General features: G+C 47.5%; 1 protein-coding gene across 11 annotated transcripts in view; it reads left to right on the top strand.

The window, feature by feature from the left end:
- TANC2 (tetratricopeptide repeat, ankyrin repeat and coiled-coil containing 2) overlaps positions 1-14,781 on the top strand; it is a 222,719-nt gene that overhangs the window by 124,009 nt on the left and 83,929 nt on the right. For all 11 annotated transcript variants that reach the window (XM_061442258.1, XM_061442255.1, XM_061442252.1 and 8 more), the window contains 2 exons: positions 5,943-6,091; positions 11,503-11,689. In XM_061442258.1, the coding sequence (XP_061298242.1) occupies positions 5,943-6,091; positions 11,503-11,689 (336 nt within the window). The remainder of the gene's footprint in view (positions 1-5,942; positions 6,092-11,502; positions 11,690-14,781) is intronic.

Raw genomic sequence — 14,781 nt, 5'->3', positions numbered from 1 at the left:
AGGGACAGCGCCAGGTCACATGGAGAGAGGGAAGTTGTGAGATAAAACTCTGCAGTTCTGTAATTGAATATCAAAATCATCAATGGCATCACCTAGTTCATTCCTTTCTGGTGCTCACTGTTCACATAGGACTGATCTGGTGTTCTTTCTTTGCTATTTGAAGATGTTTTGAGGTTTTTATTAGGTAAATCAGATTTGCATTGTGGCTAATTGTGGGATGGGTGCCTCGAAGTGAACCCTTCCCCAGTTCTTCATCTGAAACAGATTTCAGATGGTTTAGAGGTAAAAGTGTAACCATGAAATCCAACAAACTCTCTGGAGCAGATGCACTCTTAGTGTCTCGCAGGGGTAGTACCCTGCACCATTTATCTGCAAGATGAGATGATGGGAGCTATCAAACAAGTCACAGAATTACCAGGTAAATCATACAGAAACTTCATTGGCGTGGAAGCAGTGACAGCTGGAATAGGTGGCACATTTCATTACAGGGACTGAAGGGACAGAAAAGAAATGGTGTTTTAGAATGATGTTGTTCCAAAACAGTGCAGCTTTTGAAGGCTGCTTGAAAAGAGCAAACCTTATAACTGTGCTTATAAAATAGTATGGTTGGTTCTCAAGGAAATGCTGTGAACGAGCATTTGTGAGCTCCGTCCTACTGCAGCTGGCATTAACTGAGGTGTTAGGGTTCACTCCTTCAGAAATACAAAGGATTTATGGAAGAGGGAGCTGCCAGGATCTGCAAAATTCATGGAAGCGTAGAATCCCAGACTGGTTTGGGTTGGAAAGGACCCCATCCCTGGCAATGTTCAAGGCCAGGTGGGACACAGGGGCTTGGAGCAAGCTGCTCCAGTGGAAGGTGTCCCTGCTCGTGGCAGGGGTTGGAGCTGGAGGAGCTTTAAGGTCCCTTCCAACCCAAACTGGGCTGGGATTCTGTGATCTTTGCTTGTTCCTCTCCATTCAGCAGCATTCTGACTGTTCCCAGCATCCAACCCCTGCCACTCTGTGCTTCTATGACCAGTGCTGGTAGAGCAGACAGGGAGCACCACTCGTTTTGTGGGTCAGCCAGACTGAGAGCACAGGGAGGGGGTGATGTGCACGTTCAGCCTTGGGCACGGTCTCATCGATAACAGCTCTTGTGGGCAGTATTGATGGGCCGCAGGAGCCACTCGTCCTCCAGAGCTGGGAAAGCAACCTGGGAATGCGAAATGCATGGAGAAAGCTGGAGAGACATCCCAGGCTTTGTCGCTGCTCTGAGAGAGCAGGGTAGCACAGGCAGGGCTGTGCTGGTGAGGTTTTCAGATCTGTTCCAAGTCCTGGATCACCACTGTCGGGTTTTTCCTTCCTGCTCTGACCTTTATATAGAAGTTAGAGGCTTTTTTAAAGGGGGCCTACAGAAAATCTCAGCCCAGTCCAGGGGGTGGAACTGGATGATCCTGAAGTTCCCTTCCAACCCAAACCATTCCATGATTCACCATTCTGCTCTGGGAGATACACAAGGCAGGGAGCCTAAACACATGCAGTAGTTTAATCTAAATGGACAAAGTGCTTCTCACCTCTGCAGGAGCTTTTCCTGCAGTGCTGCAGTTACCTGTCTCTTCTCAACTTCAAGGATTAAAAGTAAGGAGTATCTTCTAGTGTAGCTTTTAGGGGACCCTACCTAAAATTCAGTTACATATTTCATGCAGTCTCTTGACTATTATTCTTCTTTCACTTTATAAAAGATCCATCCAATTCATGTATAGCTCACCACAAAGGAATCTCAGTGGCTTCTTTTTGAGTTCATTTGGCTTTGCAGTGGAAAGGGAGGCTGATTGCTTACATTTCTGTGATGAAAACATAACGAATAGTCCCTGCACTATTGGACAAATTTCCTTTCCTTCCAACCAAGCTACAGCTGTTGAGACCAATCCATCTTGGAGCAGTTCATGGCTTTTTATTTATGGTATTAGAAATAAGGAATTCAGTGCACTGTGTTTCTGCATCTCTGATGTCAAAGTCCTTGGACTAGTGGCAAATATCTAGTAAATCCCTTTTGGTTTTGCCTCTGACTTCAGCACTGAAATACTGACTCGAGGTTTGGAGCATTTGCCTGGAAATTCAACACAACAGTTTCCAGGGGGGGGACGTTTCTGTGTCAACGCTGGAACGCTGCAACAGTGCTTAGCATTAAAGACCTCTTACTTCCAATGTTCCAGTATTTAAAGGGTGGGTCTAAAGAAGATGGAGATCCCCTTTGTTCAAGGAGTCACGTGGAAAAGATGAGGGCTGATGGACACAAGTTACTCCTGGGGGGATTCCAGCTGGAAATGAGAGGAAAACTTTTCCCAATGAGAAAACCAGCCAGTGGAATCATCTCCCCAGGGAAGTGGTGGATTCCCCAACACTGGACGCCTTTAAGTCTGGGCTGAACAGGTAGCTGGATCATCTGGTCTTGGTCATGCTTTGCCTGCAAAGGTTGGACCAGATGATCCTTGAGGTCCTTCCCAACCTGGGATTCTGTGATTCATGGAAAACTAAACAAGACTTAAACGACCGAACCAGCTTACTAAAGATATCAGCTGGCATGAACGTACACGTTAGGTGGTCTGATGGCCACTGGGGACCAAGCAGGAGACCCAGCGGGTGCTGGGTAGGTCTGGTTCACCTACACCAGCTCCAAGGTGCCTTTCCCTGTGTGTATATAGGAAAACATAAGCTTTCAGCTGGGCATGAAGGCACATAAAGTGACACCGTCTTTAGAACTCCTTGAACTACTCATGGACATGCAGTGAGTCAGGGGGTTAAGTGGGTTCTTATTCTGATTTAGAATCCCTGGCACATTTTGATCCACTTTTTAGTATTACCCAGTGTTGATGCACAAGTGCATGAGCTCATATAGCAAATGCAGCAGGACCTGATGGATCTCTCTCTGGGTCTACTGATTGACTTCATTGCATGTGCGTGCTGGGTGGCTTGTTGGGGTCTATTAATGTACTGGAGGTCGCTTACTTGAGGTGACTGTAGGAGGTGTGTTTGAGCTGTGATACTGTCAGAATACCTAAAAATACCTCAGGTCTGTTCTGCTATCAGCTGGGGCTCAAATTTCCCTCATGGGATTGAGGGAACAGAGCGTGCTGACGTGTGTGTAACACTTGGCTGCAGCCTCAACTGGATAGCACGCATGGCAAGGGAGGAGAAACCCAGTGATGCCCTTCCATTGAACTTGGAGTATTAGAGCTTACTGTCAACTTTGAAAGGCAAGTTCCAGCTTCTTTCCATAATACCCATTCACAGGCATCTCAGAGCTGTGCTTTCTCTCCTTTGACACTCAATTAAATGCCTGCACTTACTTTTAAAGACCTGTAACCAAAAGAGGGACTAATCCAGTCCAGTAGTGCTTTGCTGAAGTTCAAAGTTATCTGTACTTTGAAAGCCACAATATAATAAAGGAATTGATGGTTCTACATGAACTCGAACACTCTTGAACAGCTTAGGTTGCTGCTGTTGATCCCTTGTGCTGTGAGCAGCATCTTGCAGTTGAATTAGGGCAGTTATCAAAGAAGGCAGTTGTAATCCTCTGTATCTTCTATGTTCTTACTCAGTGACCTGAGATAAGCTCATCATTTCCTTTATTTTACAGGTGAAAGAGCTCTGTGCCCCTGGGGCGTATTCTAGAGGTAGGATTAAAAGGGGAGGTTTCAGGACATGCTCACACCCAGCCTCCAAGGAGCAGGTTCTTCTGGTTGGTTTGGGAGAGGTTCCTAATGCTGAGCCCAAGGAAGCCCCCCCAGCACAATCCAGGCACGTTCCCAGGCAGTGCAGGGATAGATCCAGCTTTTCATTTCTGCCAAGATGTGGAAGTCAGTGTGGCTGGAGTCTTATTAATATCATGGAAGCAGGATGAGGAATGCTTAAGAAACTTCTACTAATTCTGAACAGAGCCGTATCCTTGGTGCAGATCTCTAGGATAAACTCTAAAAGGCTACATTTTTAAGGGAAAAACCTAACCTTGGAAGTCGAAGTCTGGGTAATTTTCACTTTACATAAATGTACGTTCTGGATTTGACTCCCAGAGATAGTAAATGCCCACAGATTGGATGTGGGTGGTCAGCAGTTGAGAAAATTGGGCCATCCATCTAAATTTGTCTCTCTCTTAATCTATGGCATTCACGTCAGCGGGGTTTGAAGCTGTACAATAGGGATTCAATAATTGAAAGACAGCTTCTATTATCATACTGCATAATCCATTTTCATAACAGTGAAGTCACTGGGTAAGGACTTCTCCAGATGCTCCTCTCCCAGAGTTAATGGTGCTTATGGATGCAGATGTGGCTGCATGCGAGATGCTCCAGGGTTTTGAATTTGCAGTAGTGCAGGTGAGACACTGAAAAACTGCTGTAAGCTTGCTTGAGGTGAACGTTGTGGACCTAAGTGGGAATTTCTGGAAGCTCTTGTCCATATCCCAGGTTCTGTGCTTGAGGGTTTCAGTTATCAAAAAGCAATAGTGAAAGCATTATCTTTTTACTGTAGCTTTAGGCTGTGTCAGAGCACCCCGAACCAGGCCGGAGCTGGGAAATGGAGATGGGCTCTTTTCCAGATTGCACATTATGAGATGAATAATTAACTGTAGACTAATTGCAAATCCTAATTAGTCTCCTACAACTGCACTAAGCGCAGTATTGCTTCAGTGTACTGTGGAAAGAACTTGACCTTCAGGCTTTGAACTGCTGCTGGTGGGAGCAGGGAAGAGCTCAATGTTCAGAGCCCAGCTTACCTTTTGTGATGCTGCAAGTCAAACACCCCCCACAAAATCCTGTTACGAAAGTGAAAATGATGCCAAAAAACATGCCTGGCCTTTTCCCAGTGGGCATTGCTAGCTGCTCTTCCTGCAGATGGCTGAAATAAAGAAGGAAAAATGCTCTGGAATGCTGGATTTGACCTGTTCTGTAGACCTGATGAGGAAATGGGAGGTGGACTTGGCTTTGCATCGTGGCCATGGGGTGACTGCACAAGGCGGTTTGGTGTCTGGATAGTGGTGCTTTCCAGGTAGCAGGGAGCGTGCTGGAAACAGCAGGTGACACCGGAAGATGTGCCCATGGGTTTGCTATCCTGGTCTTTCCTGTTAACACCTTAGTGGTGCACGTTGGCTGCTCTGCAGCCCATGCAGTGTATTCAAAATGGCAGGGGTAGCCTTGGTTTCTTTAGGTGGTCTCTACATGAGAGAGGAGAGGGAAAGCTCTTCCTTTTCCATTGCTGGTCCAGGAAATCAAGTTCTCTAGTGGCTCTGGCACCTCTGGTGTGGGGAAGGCAAGGTGGGTTTGCTTCCATGGGAGATGCTGGGAATATAGTGAGCAATGAAAGGAGAAATAACATGTGTAAGCATGAATTGACAGCTGGAGCAATGCATAACCTACAATTAATGACCAGACCATAATGTTAAAACAGTCTTGAGTAGCATGAATGACCTGAAAAAGAACAGAGGGCTCCTGAAGGGGAGACCTCAGAGCAGCTCCAGTGCCTAAAGGGGCTGCAGGAAACCTGGAGAGGGGCTTTGGACAAGGGATGTAGGGACAGGCCAAGGGGAATGGCTTTAACCTGCCAGAGGGGAGATGGAGATGAGCTCTTAGGCAGAAGCTCTTCCCTGTGAGGGTGCTGGGGCGCTGGCACAGGGTGCCCAGAGAAGCTGTGGCTGCCCCATCCCTGGCAGTGCTCAAGGCCAGGTTGGACACAGGGGCTTGGAGCAAGCTGCTCTAGTGGAAGGGGTCCCTGCCCGTGGCAGGGGTTGGGCGTGGATGAACTCTAAGGTCCGTTCCAACCCAAACCATGCTGTAATTCAATGATTCTGTGAAAACCAGGATGCTGCCAGTGTAGCACGGGGATTTAGCAGTGTTGTGTTGGTAAAAGCACTGAGCAGTCGCCAAGCTAAACAATTCATGACTGAACCTGTTTTTCTTCCTGTTTAGGTGACACTGAGCAGGAGCTGGGACCCCCTCCATCCGTAGATGAGGCAGCAAATACACTCATGACTCGCCTGGGCTTCCTCCTCGGAGAGAAAGTCACGGAGGTTCAGTCAGGGCCCCAGTACAGCATGGAGGTGCAGGATGAGAACCAGGTACGAGCCCTCTGATCCCTCCTCTTCTACAGCCCGGTTTGTGAGCCAAACACAGCATGTGGGAGAGGGTTTTTGTTCCAGCTGGGTGCCAGCTGAGTGCCTCATAGCAGTGAAGTAACAGTGAGGAGGCAAAAGGTTCTATCTCCTTGTCCAACGGTGAATCATTGTCACAGAACACGGTGCAGGATCAGCTGCTGCCGTGTGAAACAGCTTCTGTTGTTTTTCTGTTTCTTGCAAGTGCTGTAGGAGTGGGCAGCATCCCTCATCAGGTTATAGTGACCAAAATAGTTTGTACTTCCATGGCATCGTGGATAGAATGCTTTAGGAACGCTTCAGCAATGTTACGTAAAGGCTCCCGGTTCCCCCGGGGAGGAGAGGGAAGGAGGAATAGACTGATTGTACAGATAGTCACACTTTCTGCTCCTGTTTGCTGAACAAGGTGATTTCACGCTTGCAAACGGAGACAGAAAGCAAATCATGAAGTCTTTATTATGATCAAGCTTTGTTACATCCCCTCCAGCTGGCTGAAAAGCTGGAGAGCAGAAAGCTCAGGCCTACGACAGAGATTTTGTGGGAGCTGGCTGAGTTTGTTTCTCCTCCTCAAGCCTGGATACTGCCCACTCCCAGCAGTGCTGGTGAGACGAGAATGAAACCTGGAGATAGTTTTTCCCTTCATTTAAATGGAAATGGATAGTCCAGTGTGTAGCAGAAAAGCATGAAACTCAGAAGCCCACTCATTTCTAATGCTCTCTCCTTTTAACAGTCATCCCATGAGTCTGCACTTAGGTTTTTAACATGTGCATGATTCATAGGACCTGACTTCAGGTCCTGAATTCCTTAAGAAAGAAAATAATTAATGAAAAGTGGCAGCCAAGAAGAGTTCTCAGCACAGGAATGACATGGAGCTGCTGGAGCAGATCCAGAGGAATCTACAAAGATGCTGTGAGGGCTGGAGCAGCTCTGCTCTGGAGCCAGGCTGAGAGAGCTGGGCTGGGGCAGCCTGGAGAAGAGAAGGCTCCTGAAGGGGAGACCTCAGAGCAGCTCCAGTGCCTGAAGGGGCTGCAGGAAAGCTGGAGAGGGGCTTGGGACAAGGGCCTGTAGGGACAGGCCAAGGGGAATGGCTTTAACCTGCCCGAGGGGAGACTGAGATGAGCTCTTAGGCAGAAGCTCTTCCCTGTGAGGGTGCTGAGGCACTGGCACAGGGTGCCCAGAGAAGCTGTGGCTGCCCCATCCCTGGCAGTGTTCAAGGCCAGGTTGGACACAGGGGCTTGGAGCAAGCTGCTCCAGTGGAAGGGGTCCCTGCCCGTGGCAGGGGTTGGAGCTGGAGGAGCTTTAAGGTCTGTTCCAATACAAACCAGTCTGGGATTCTATGGAGGTGGCTCTGGTGGCACATGTGAATCTTTCTCCCAGCCTGAGCCAATGGGAAGGGAACTCCAGTTTTCCCATTTTCCAGTTGCTCCAAGAGCCCTGGTCTGCTCCCAGCACAAAGTAGAGGGTGCTCCTGGTGAGCAGGGTGCAGGGCTGTGTCCTGGGGCTTGTTCCCATGCTGTAGACTAAACCAAAAGGTTTTTGATCTTCTGCATGGACACGTGAGAGCCAAGAAACATGATTCTGTCAAGTTTTCGACTTTAAGACATTCATTAAGCTTTTAACACTTTCAGTCCATGTTTTAGGCAAGTTGTGGTGGATTTGAAATGTACTTCACTGCACATTGTGCTAGAAAATGTACTTTTAACAGGTGCCTGCTTGAACTGAACACTTCAAAGCCAAGCAGAGCTTTCTACTATAAATGGTTCTTTTTGTTGTTGCCTTTTGACAAAAATTAAAATCCCGTCTTTTCTCTAAAGCAAAAGATGCCTTTGGAGAATGAAAAAGAGAAACCTAAAGAGAAGCAGCAGAGAGTTGTCCTCTAAAATAGATGGGTATCTTGGGCCACGTGCTAATTCTTGCATCACAAAGCTTTATCAGGGCCTTTGAATGCTCTTCATGTGCTGCTGGAGATAAAGGGAAGCTGGTTCCTCAATTACCAAGTTGATTTCTTATCTTTCTTTGTGAGCAACTCCTGCTGTCAGCCCTTGCCTGGAGTCCCAGGATGCTTGAGGCTGGAGATGATCCCTGGAGACCATCTCATCCAACCACCTGCTGGCAGCTTCAGAGCTGGACCAGGTTGTTCAGGCCTTGTCCTGGTGAGGTTTGAAGATCTCCACAGGTAGAGAACAGGGCAGCCTGTTCCAGGGCTTGATGACTCTGCCTGCGAAGGATTTTTGTCTTCTACCTACTACAGAATTGCCTTGATACATCTATGACTGCAGCATCTTGTCTTTGCCTTCTGAGAAGAGCAGCCCCTCTCAGCCCCTGCACACGGCGGAAGGCTGCAGCTCTCCTTAGGTGCAGTTCAGCTGTCTCTTCTCCAGGCTGAATGAATCCTCTCCATCAGCATCTCCTCCTTCAAAACAAGCTCCAGGCACCTTACACTCTTGGTGGCCCTTCTCTGACTTCTGCCATCTACCACTGGCTGTTCTGGGGCAGGAGCCATACGCAAGCCCTGTCCAAGCTAAAGCTTCTTCCAAATTGCAGCAGCTCTTCTGCAAACATCTGCAGTTCTCCTTCCCAAATAGAGTTTCTTCAGCTGCCCTGCTTCAAGTAATGTTGAAAATCATAGAATCATCTCATGCAGCGGGACATGGGCTTTGCAGAGATTCCTTCTTCCCTTCATCATTGATTAATCTGATGGAGACTTTGACTAAGAGTTTGCACTTGAATTTAAAAACAAGAACCATTTCCTAGGGTTTAATGAGTCCATTGACAAGGCCTGGGCAAAGAAAACGTTCTTTTTATCAGAAGCTGGGGCTTGGCTGCTGCTTGGAATTCTGACCATGCTTTGCTTTCTCAAGCAAGAAAATCGTCCCTTGCAATCTTGCCAATGCTGGAGCTAAGGTGGAACTAAGGAATAAAGGTGTTTCCACTAAACCCACCCTGATTTATCAATGGGCACGTTGCATTTTCATTCAGTTGCCTCACTTTGAATATGTCAAAGGATAGCCTGTAATTCAGAGTGCTCTGAAATGGTGTGTGTTACTGTGCTGTCTCTTAATCACGCTTTCCTTAATGAGAGACCACAAAATGCTGAAGAAGAAATCCTCTTTCTCCTACTTTTTTAAGGGGAAACTCTTTTTTAACTGCACTGCCTGCCAGAGGAGCACAAAGGACAATGAGGCTGTGTCAGAACAGTGTCATTTCTCAAAGCTTGGGGAAAATGTGACAGATGAAACAGCAGCAGGAAGAATACAGAATGTTCTGTCAATGGCAATTTGTATTTAAAACTTGCACAGAGGAGCCTTTTTTCTCTATCAATACAGAAATAAAACATGTCAATCAATGCCAAGTGATATCCCGTGTTATTCAGGCATTTCCAGTTGCAAGTAGTTGTTCTTAAGGAGCTGCATAAAAGCTCACATAAAAGAACTTAGAATATCACTTTTGGCGTTTTGTGAAACACTCGTTCTCCCTCAGCTGGAGGGATGAAGATGATTTCTTCATTGCTTCAAGTGCCATTCTTGTCCTGCAGTTTGCTTTAAAGTGTAGTTTTGCTGTGTTTTAAGGTCAGTGGATGGTTGTTTTGTTAGTACTGAGAGGGGCTTCAGCAGGGATTTGTCTAAAATAGCAGTTGAAAGAAGGACATAAAAAGTTCACTGTAAAGAATTTAGCATCCCAGAATCATTAGGGTTGAAGGGACCCCTGGAGATCATCCAGTCCAACCCCTGCCAAGGCAGGGCCACCCAGAGCAGGGCACACAGGAACGTGTTCATGGTGGGTCTCAATATCTCCAGAGAGGGAAACTCCACAGCCCCCCTGGACAGCCTGTGCCAGGGCTCTGCCCCCTCAGTGGAAAGAAGTTCTTCCTCATGCTGAGGTGAAACTTGCTGTGGTTTAGTTTATGGCCACTGCTCCTTGTCCTGTTGCTGGGCACCACTGAGAAGAGCCCGGCTCCATCCTCCTGGTTGTTCCTCTGAGCTGTTGATCTCCATTGATGGGGTCCCCTCTCAGTCTGCTCTTCTCTAACCAGGCCCAGCTCCAGCAATCTCTGCTCCAGACCCCTGAGCATCCTTGTGGCCTCCACTGCACCCTCTCCAGTAGCTTCTTGTCTCTCTTGTGCTGAGGAGCCATAATAGTGTTAAAGTCCTAACGCTTCACATTCTGAAAGATGCCCCATGTAAATTGGTTAAACTTTTAGGTGTGTAGAATGAGGTTGGAAGGCACCTCTGGAGATCATCTAATCCAGACCACTCGGGTTGCTTCAAGCCCCATCCAACCTGGCCTTGAACACTGCCAGGGATGGGGCAGCCACAGCTTCTCCCTGAACACTTCAGGTTTCTTGCACCCAGTATCTTCCCAAGATAACTTTTAAAACCCCATCTTTTTTGTGCTGCTGCATTTCTTTGTTTTGTTCTGCCTTTGGAGAGCAACATTTTCCCTATTACGTGTTTTAAACCTTATCTGGTGGGGGAAGCATGTCTGGGCAGGGCTGTCTCCTATCTAGATAAGGGATTTTGAGCTTCCTGGTGCAGGGGTGTAAAACCACTGTTGGTTTCCTTGAATGGAGGAGACCTTTACAGAGCAGAATAAGAACTGAAACCCATGGAGGCTTCTGAGCAGATGGAAATGGCCCAGAGGCCTTTGCAGGATTTCCTGTGTATGATGTGTCTTGCTGTAAGTAGAGGTGAGATCATGTTGTATCATCATTGCCCTGGAGATGTCTTCTTAATGGCACTTAAGATGTTGCTTAATTTACTTCACTGTTTCATAGTTTTTTGCTTATTTAGGCTTTTCTTGGAGGGGGACTTTTTGTGAGGACCTGTAGGGACAAGGTTAAAACTGAAAGAGGGAAGTTCAGGTTGGAGATAAGGCAGAAGCTCTTCCCTGTGAGGGTGCTGAGGCGCTGGCACAGGGTGCCCAGAGAAGCTGTGGCTGCCCCATCCCTGGCAGTGTTCAAGGCCAGGTTGGACACAGGGGCTTGGAGCAAGCTGCTCCAGTGGAAGGGGTCCCTGCCTGTGGCAGGGGTTGGAGCTGGGTGAGCTTTAAGGACCCTTCAACCCAAACCAGGCTGGGATTCAACTGAAATGATCAAAATCCCCAATAAAGTCTGGAGTCAGGCATTTGGTTAACCCCACTTTCTTGATGTGTTTCCTGTTGAGCATGGAAGCTGGAAGCTTTAAAGCCGCAGCAAACAAGCCTGCTGCCTGTGTTGCCCACCCCGCGGGGAGGCTCAGCAGACCTTGTCGCTCTGAGCACTAAAGCACTTTTTACCTTCCCGGGACAAAGCAAATCTTCAAGTGTGAGCCATACAAAGCCTCTTCCCGCCCAGGGCCTGGCAGTGGTGAGTGACTTGTTCCCCCTTCCCCTTGTTGCAGAGCTCGGCCGTGACGCAGCGCATCAGCCCCTGCTCCACGCTCACCAGCAGCACGGCCTCGCCGCCCGCCAGCAGCCCCTGCTCCACGCTCCCGCCCGTCAGCACCAGCGTCACCACCAAGGATTGCACCTACGGCGCCGTCACCAGCCCCACCTCCACGCTGGAGAGCAGGGACAGCGGCATCATAGGTGAGTGGCACCCTGCTCCCCTGCTAAAGCAGCTCATCGCTGGCTGCGCTGGTGTTACAGGCGTTGTTCTAGCTGGTGCACCCAGGGTCGCTAATGGGGTGGGTTTGCGTTACTCAGTACTGCAGTGAGCAGGGTGAAATGCACTCCTGTTCAGCACGGGGAGTTGGTGAAAATTGGGTTGGAGAAGTCGGGTGATGCAAAGCTGTGGCGCTTGTTTAAGTGGTGAAAGAGGAAGAGTTTCATCTTCCTCCTATTTCTGCGTGTCATCATCATCTTTGTGCTTCTTGCAGTCTTCCCAGTGTATTCTTGCCTTGCTTTCATTCTAGTGAGGTGGTTGGGGTGTTTTCTTACCAAGTGTTCTGTATCCTTCAGCTGCTGCCCATGCTCGCTCACAGAATCGTAGAATAGTTTGGGTTGGAAGGGACCTTCAAAGTCCAACCCTCTTGCAATGAGCAGGGACATCTTCAACTAGATCAGGTTGCCAAGAACCACATCCAGCCTGGCCTTGGATGTCTCCAGGGATGGGGCATCCACCACTTCTCTGGGCCACCTGTGCCAAGGTTTTACCACCCTCATTGTAAAGAATTTCTTCCTCACATTCAGCCTCAATCTCCCTCTTTTAGTTTAAAACCATCACCTGTTTGTTTGTTTAGTTTTAAACCATTGTCCTGTTGAAACAAGCCCTGCTGAAAGTCTCTCCCCATCTTCCTTATGGGTCCCTTTTAAGAAGTGAAAGGCTGCAATAAGGTCTCCCATTCATGGAAGTGGAGGTGCTCATTTAGACAGACATAAGCCTTTTGGTTAGATAAGGAGGATAGGATGTCTCAGTGCCAGGCCACAGCGGGTACCTGGGGCTGCCATCCCCTCCTACCTCGAGTAGTCTTAGAGGCATCTGTTTTTTCAGCACTTCTTCATTGTTATGGACCATAGCCATTGTATTCCCATGTCAGAGGAGAGAAAACAGCTGATGGCATCGTGTTCGTAGTTCAAATACTGTTGGATTATATTCTCTTAAATATAAAATCACTGATTTTATAACTGATCACCTTCCGTGCCCCATGACTGTCACTGCCACCTTATCGGTAACTCAGTGCCTCATAAACGACTGCTGCTCTTAAACTCAGCCTTGGGCAGGAGCTGGATTAAATTAACACCAATTCCAGTGAGTTTCATCCCAGTGATGTGTTGGTTGCAGGTGTGAAGGATCTTGAGCAAATAACATCCACACATTTCTGTTCTATAACTGCAAAGGCCTAATGGGAGGAAAGGGCACGTGTAACGTCAGGCAGGATGCTGCTTGCTTGGTTGTCCTTGCCGCATGTTCCATGCTCAGCATTTCTGCAGCTAAGACGGTTTTACTTTGCCAGTGGTTTATATAGTACTTAAAGAAAAAGAAGTTTATGGAGTACTGAAAGAAACAAGGAGAACCTGAACTTCCCCTGTTTAAGTTGGAACCCATTCCCCCTTGTCCTGTCACTACAGTTGCTGATGAAGAGTCCCTCTCCAGGATCCTTGTAGCCCCCTTCAGACACTGGAAGCTGCTCTGAGGTCTCCACGCAGCCTTGCTTTCTTCAGGCTGAGCAACCCCAGTGTTCTCAGCCTGTCTCCATAGGGGAGGTGCTTCAGCCCCTCATCATCCTCATGTCCTCCTCTGGACTTGCTCCAACAGCTCCATGTCTTGCCGTGAGAAGGTGTTGAGTCTTTTTGCTGACTTTCTGCCCCATCCTTTTTCAGTAGCTCTATAGCAATTAATTTAGAAGTTTGAAACATTTTGTTGCCCCTCACAAGGAAGATTCTCTCTTAAGAGGTTCTTCTATTGGGAACTTGGATTTTCCTATGGAAACTATGGAAATAATAGAAGGTTGCTTATCCCAGGGCTATGTTAATGTATCCCAGATGGAAAAGTCATGTAAAGAAATGTTTGTGTAGAATAAGAGAAGCACTTTTTAAGGCTTTCAAAAAACAAGGCTTTCCTCTCCTAGAGCCTCTTTCTCCCCTTGTTTCCTCCCCCCTTTCTTTCGACAGTAACATTTTCAACCCCTTCTTTGATAGAAGCTCAACAGCTGTATCAGATTGTGGGGAAGGTGGCCTTCTCCACTGCTGGAAAGTACGTGGAGAAAAATCATAGAACAGAAACAGAACAGTTTGGGTTGGGACCTTCAGAGGTCATCTAGTCCATCCTGCCTGCAGTGAGCAGGAACATCTTGAACTAGATCAGGTTCAGAATAAACATTTCCCTGGGTATTTATGTTTCCTGAGTAATGAGCCCTCCTCCTCCTCCCAAATCATTCTGTGGAAATCATGGAATGGTTTGGGTTGGAAAGGACCTTAAGATCATCCAGTTCCAATGCCCTGCCATGGGCAGGGATGCCTTCCACCAGACCGGGTTGCTCAAAATGAATGACTGAAACTGTTAGCTCCAAGGTGTATTTCTGTAATACACTCCAGTGTATTTTGTATTCCTCTTAATGAAAGTTAATGGTTTTGGGAAGATCTCTTCATCTTTACCCCCTCTCTGTCCTAGACACAGCATTAGTTTGTCAAAGTTAAATCATTGTGGCTCTTTAGACTCTACATGAACTGCATTAAGAGCATAACTATCCACTGAGGTGCATAGAGTGGGCATTTTGGCTGTAAAGACCAGATTTTAACCAGCCAGGTCTCTGATGACTTGTCCTCTTGGAGTTATTCCTGTCCCTTTGTGTGTCACCTCTTATATAATTTCAGTTATTAGGGAAGAAGTGTGTCGTGTCTCTCATCTGCCCAGCACAGGGACTGTTTCGTGCTTACTGATGGCTTTAATAAATGCATCACTTGGGTTAGAAGAGACTTATTTTGGAAGTTTGGATCCTCTGTAGTAAAGGAAATTCAGGCTATTTCGCTTGAAAGGGTAACAAAAAATGCAACAAGATCTTCAAACACTGATTTGTAGGAGACGAGAAATGGTGATGAGGGGAGGAGGAGAGAGGAAGTGAGCCAAGAGGAGCGATAGAAGCAAATCAGCCCTTTCTCCTGGAAGCCACTAAATCCTTTTAGTGTACAACAGAATGGCTGGTGAAAATGCTGCCCTGACTTTAACCTCGGAATAGCTT

This window comes from Pezoporus flaviventris, unplaced genomic scaffold (genome assembly GCF_033815535.1).
Source record: "Pezoporus flaviventris isolate CSIRO_AGI_PZ_B2104156 unplaced genomic scaffold, CSIRO_AGI_Pfla_v1 ptg000223l, whole genome shotgun sequence".
NCBI classification, from domain to species: domain Eukaryota; kingdom Metazoa; phylum Chordata; class Aves; order Psittaciformes; family Psittacidae; genus Pezoporus; species Pezoporus flaviventris.
The sequence above is the reverse complement of the archived record's forward strand: the minus strand, read 5'-3'. Positions and strand labels throughout refer to the sequence as shown.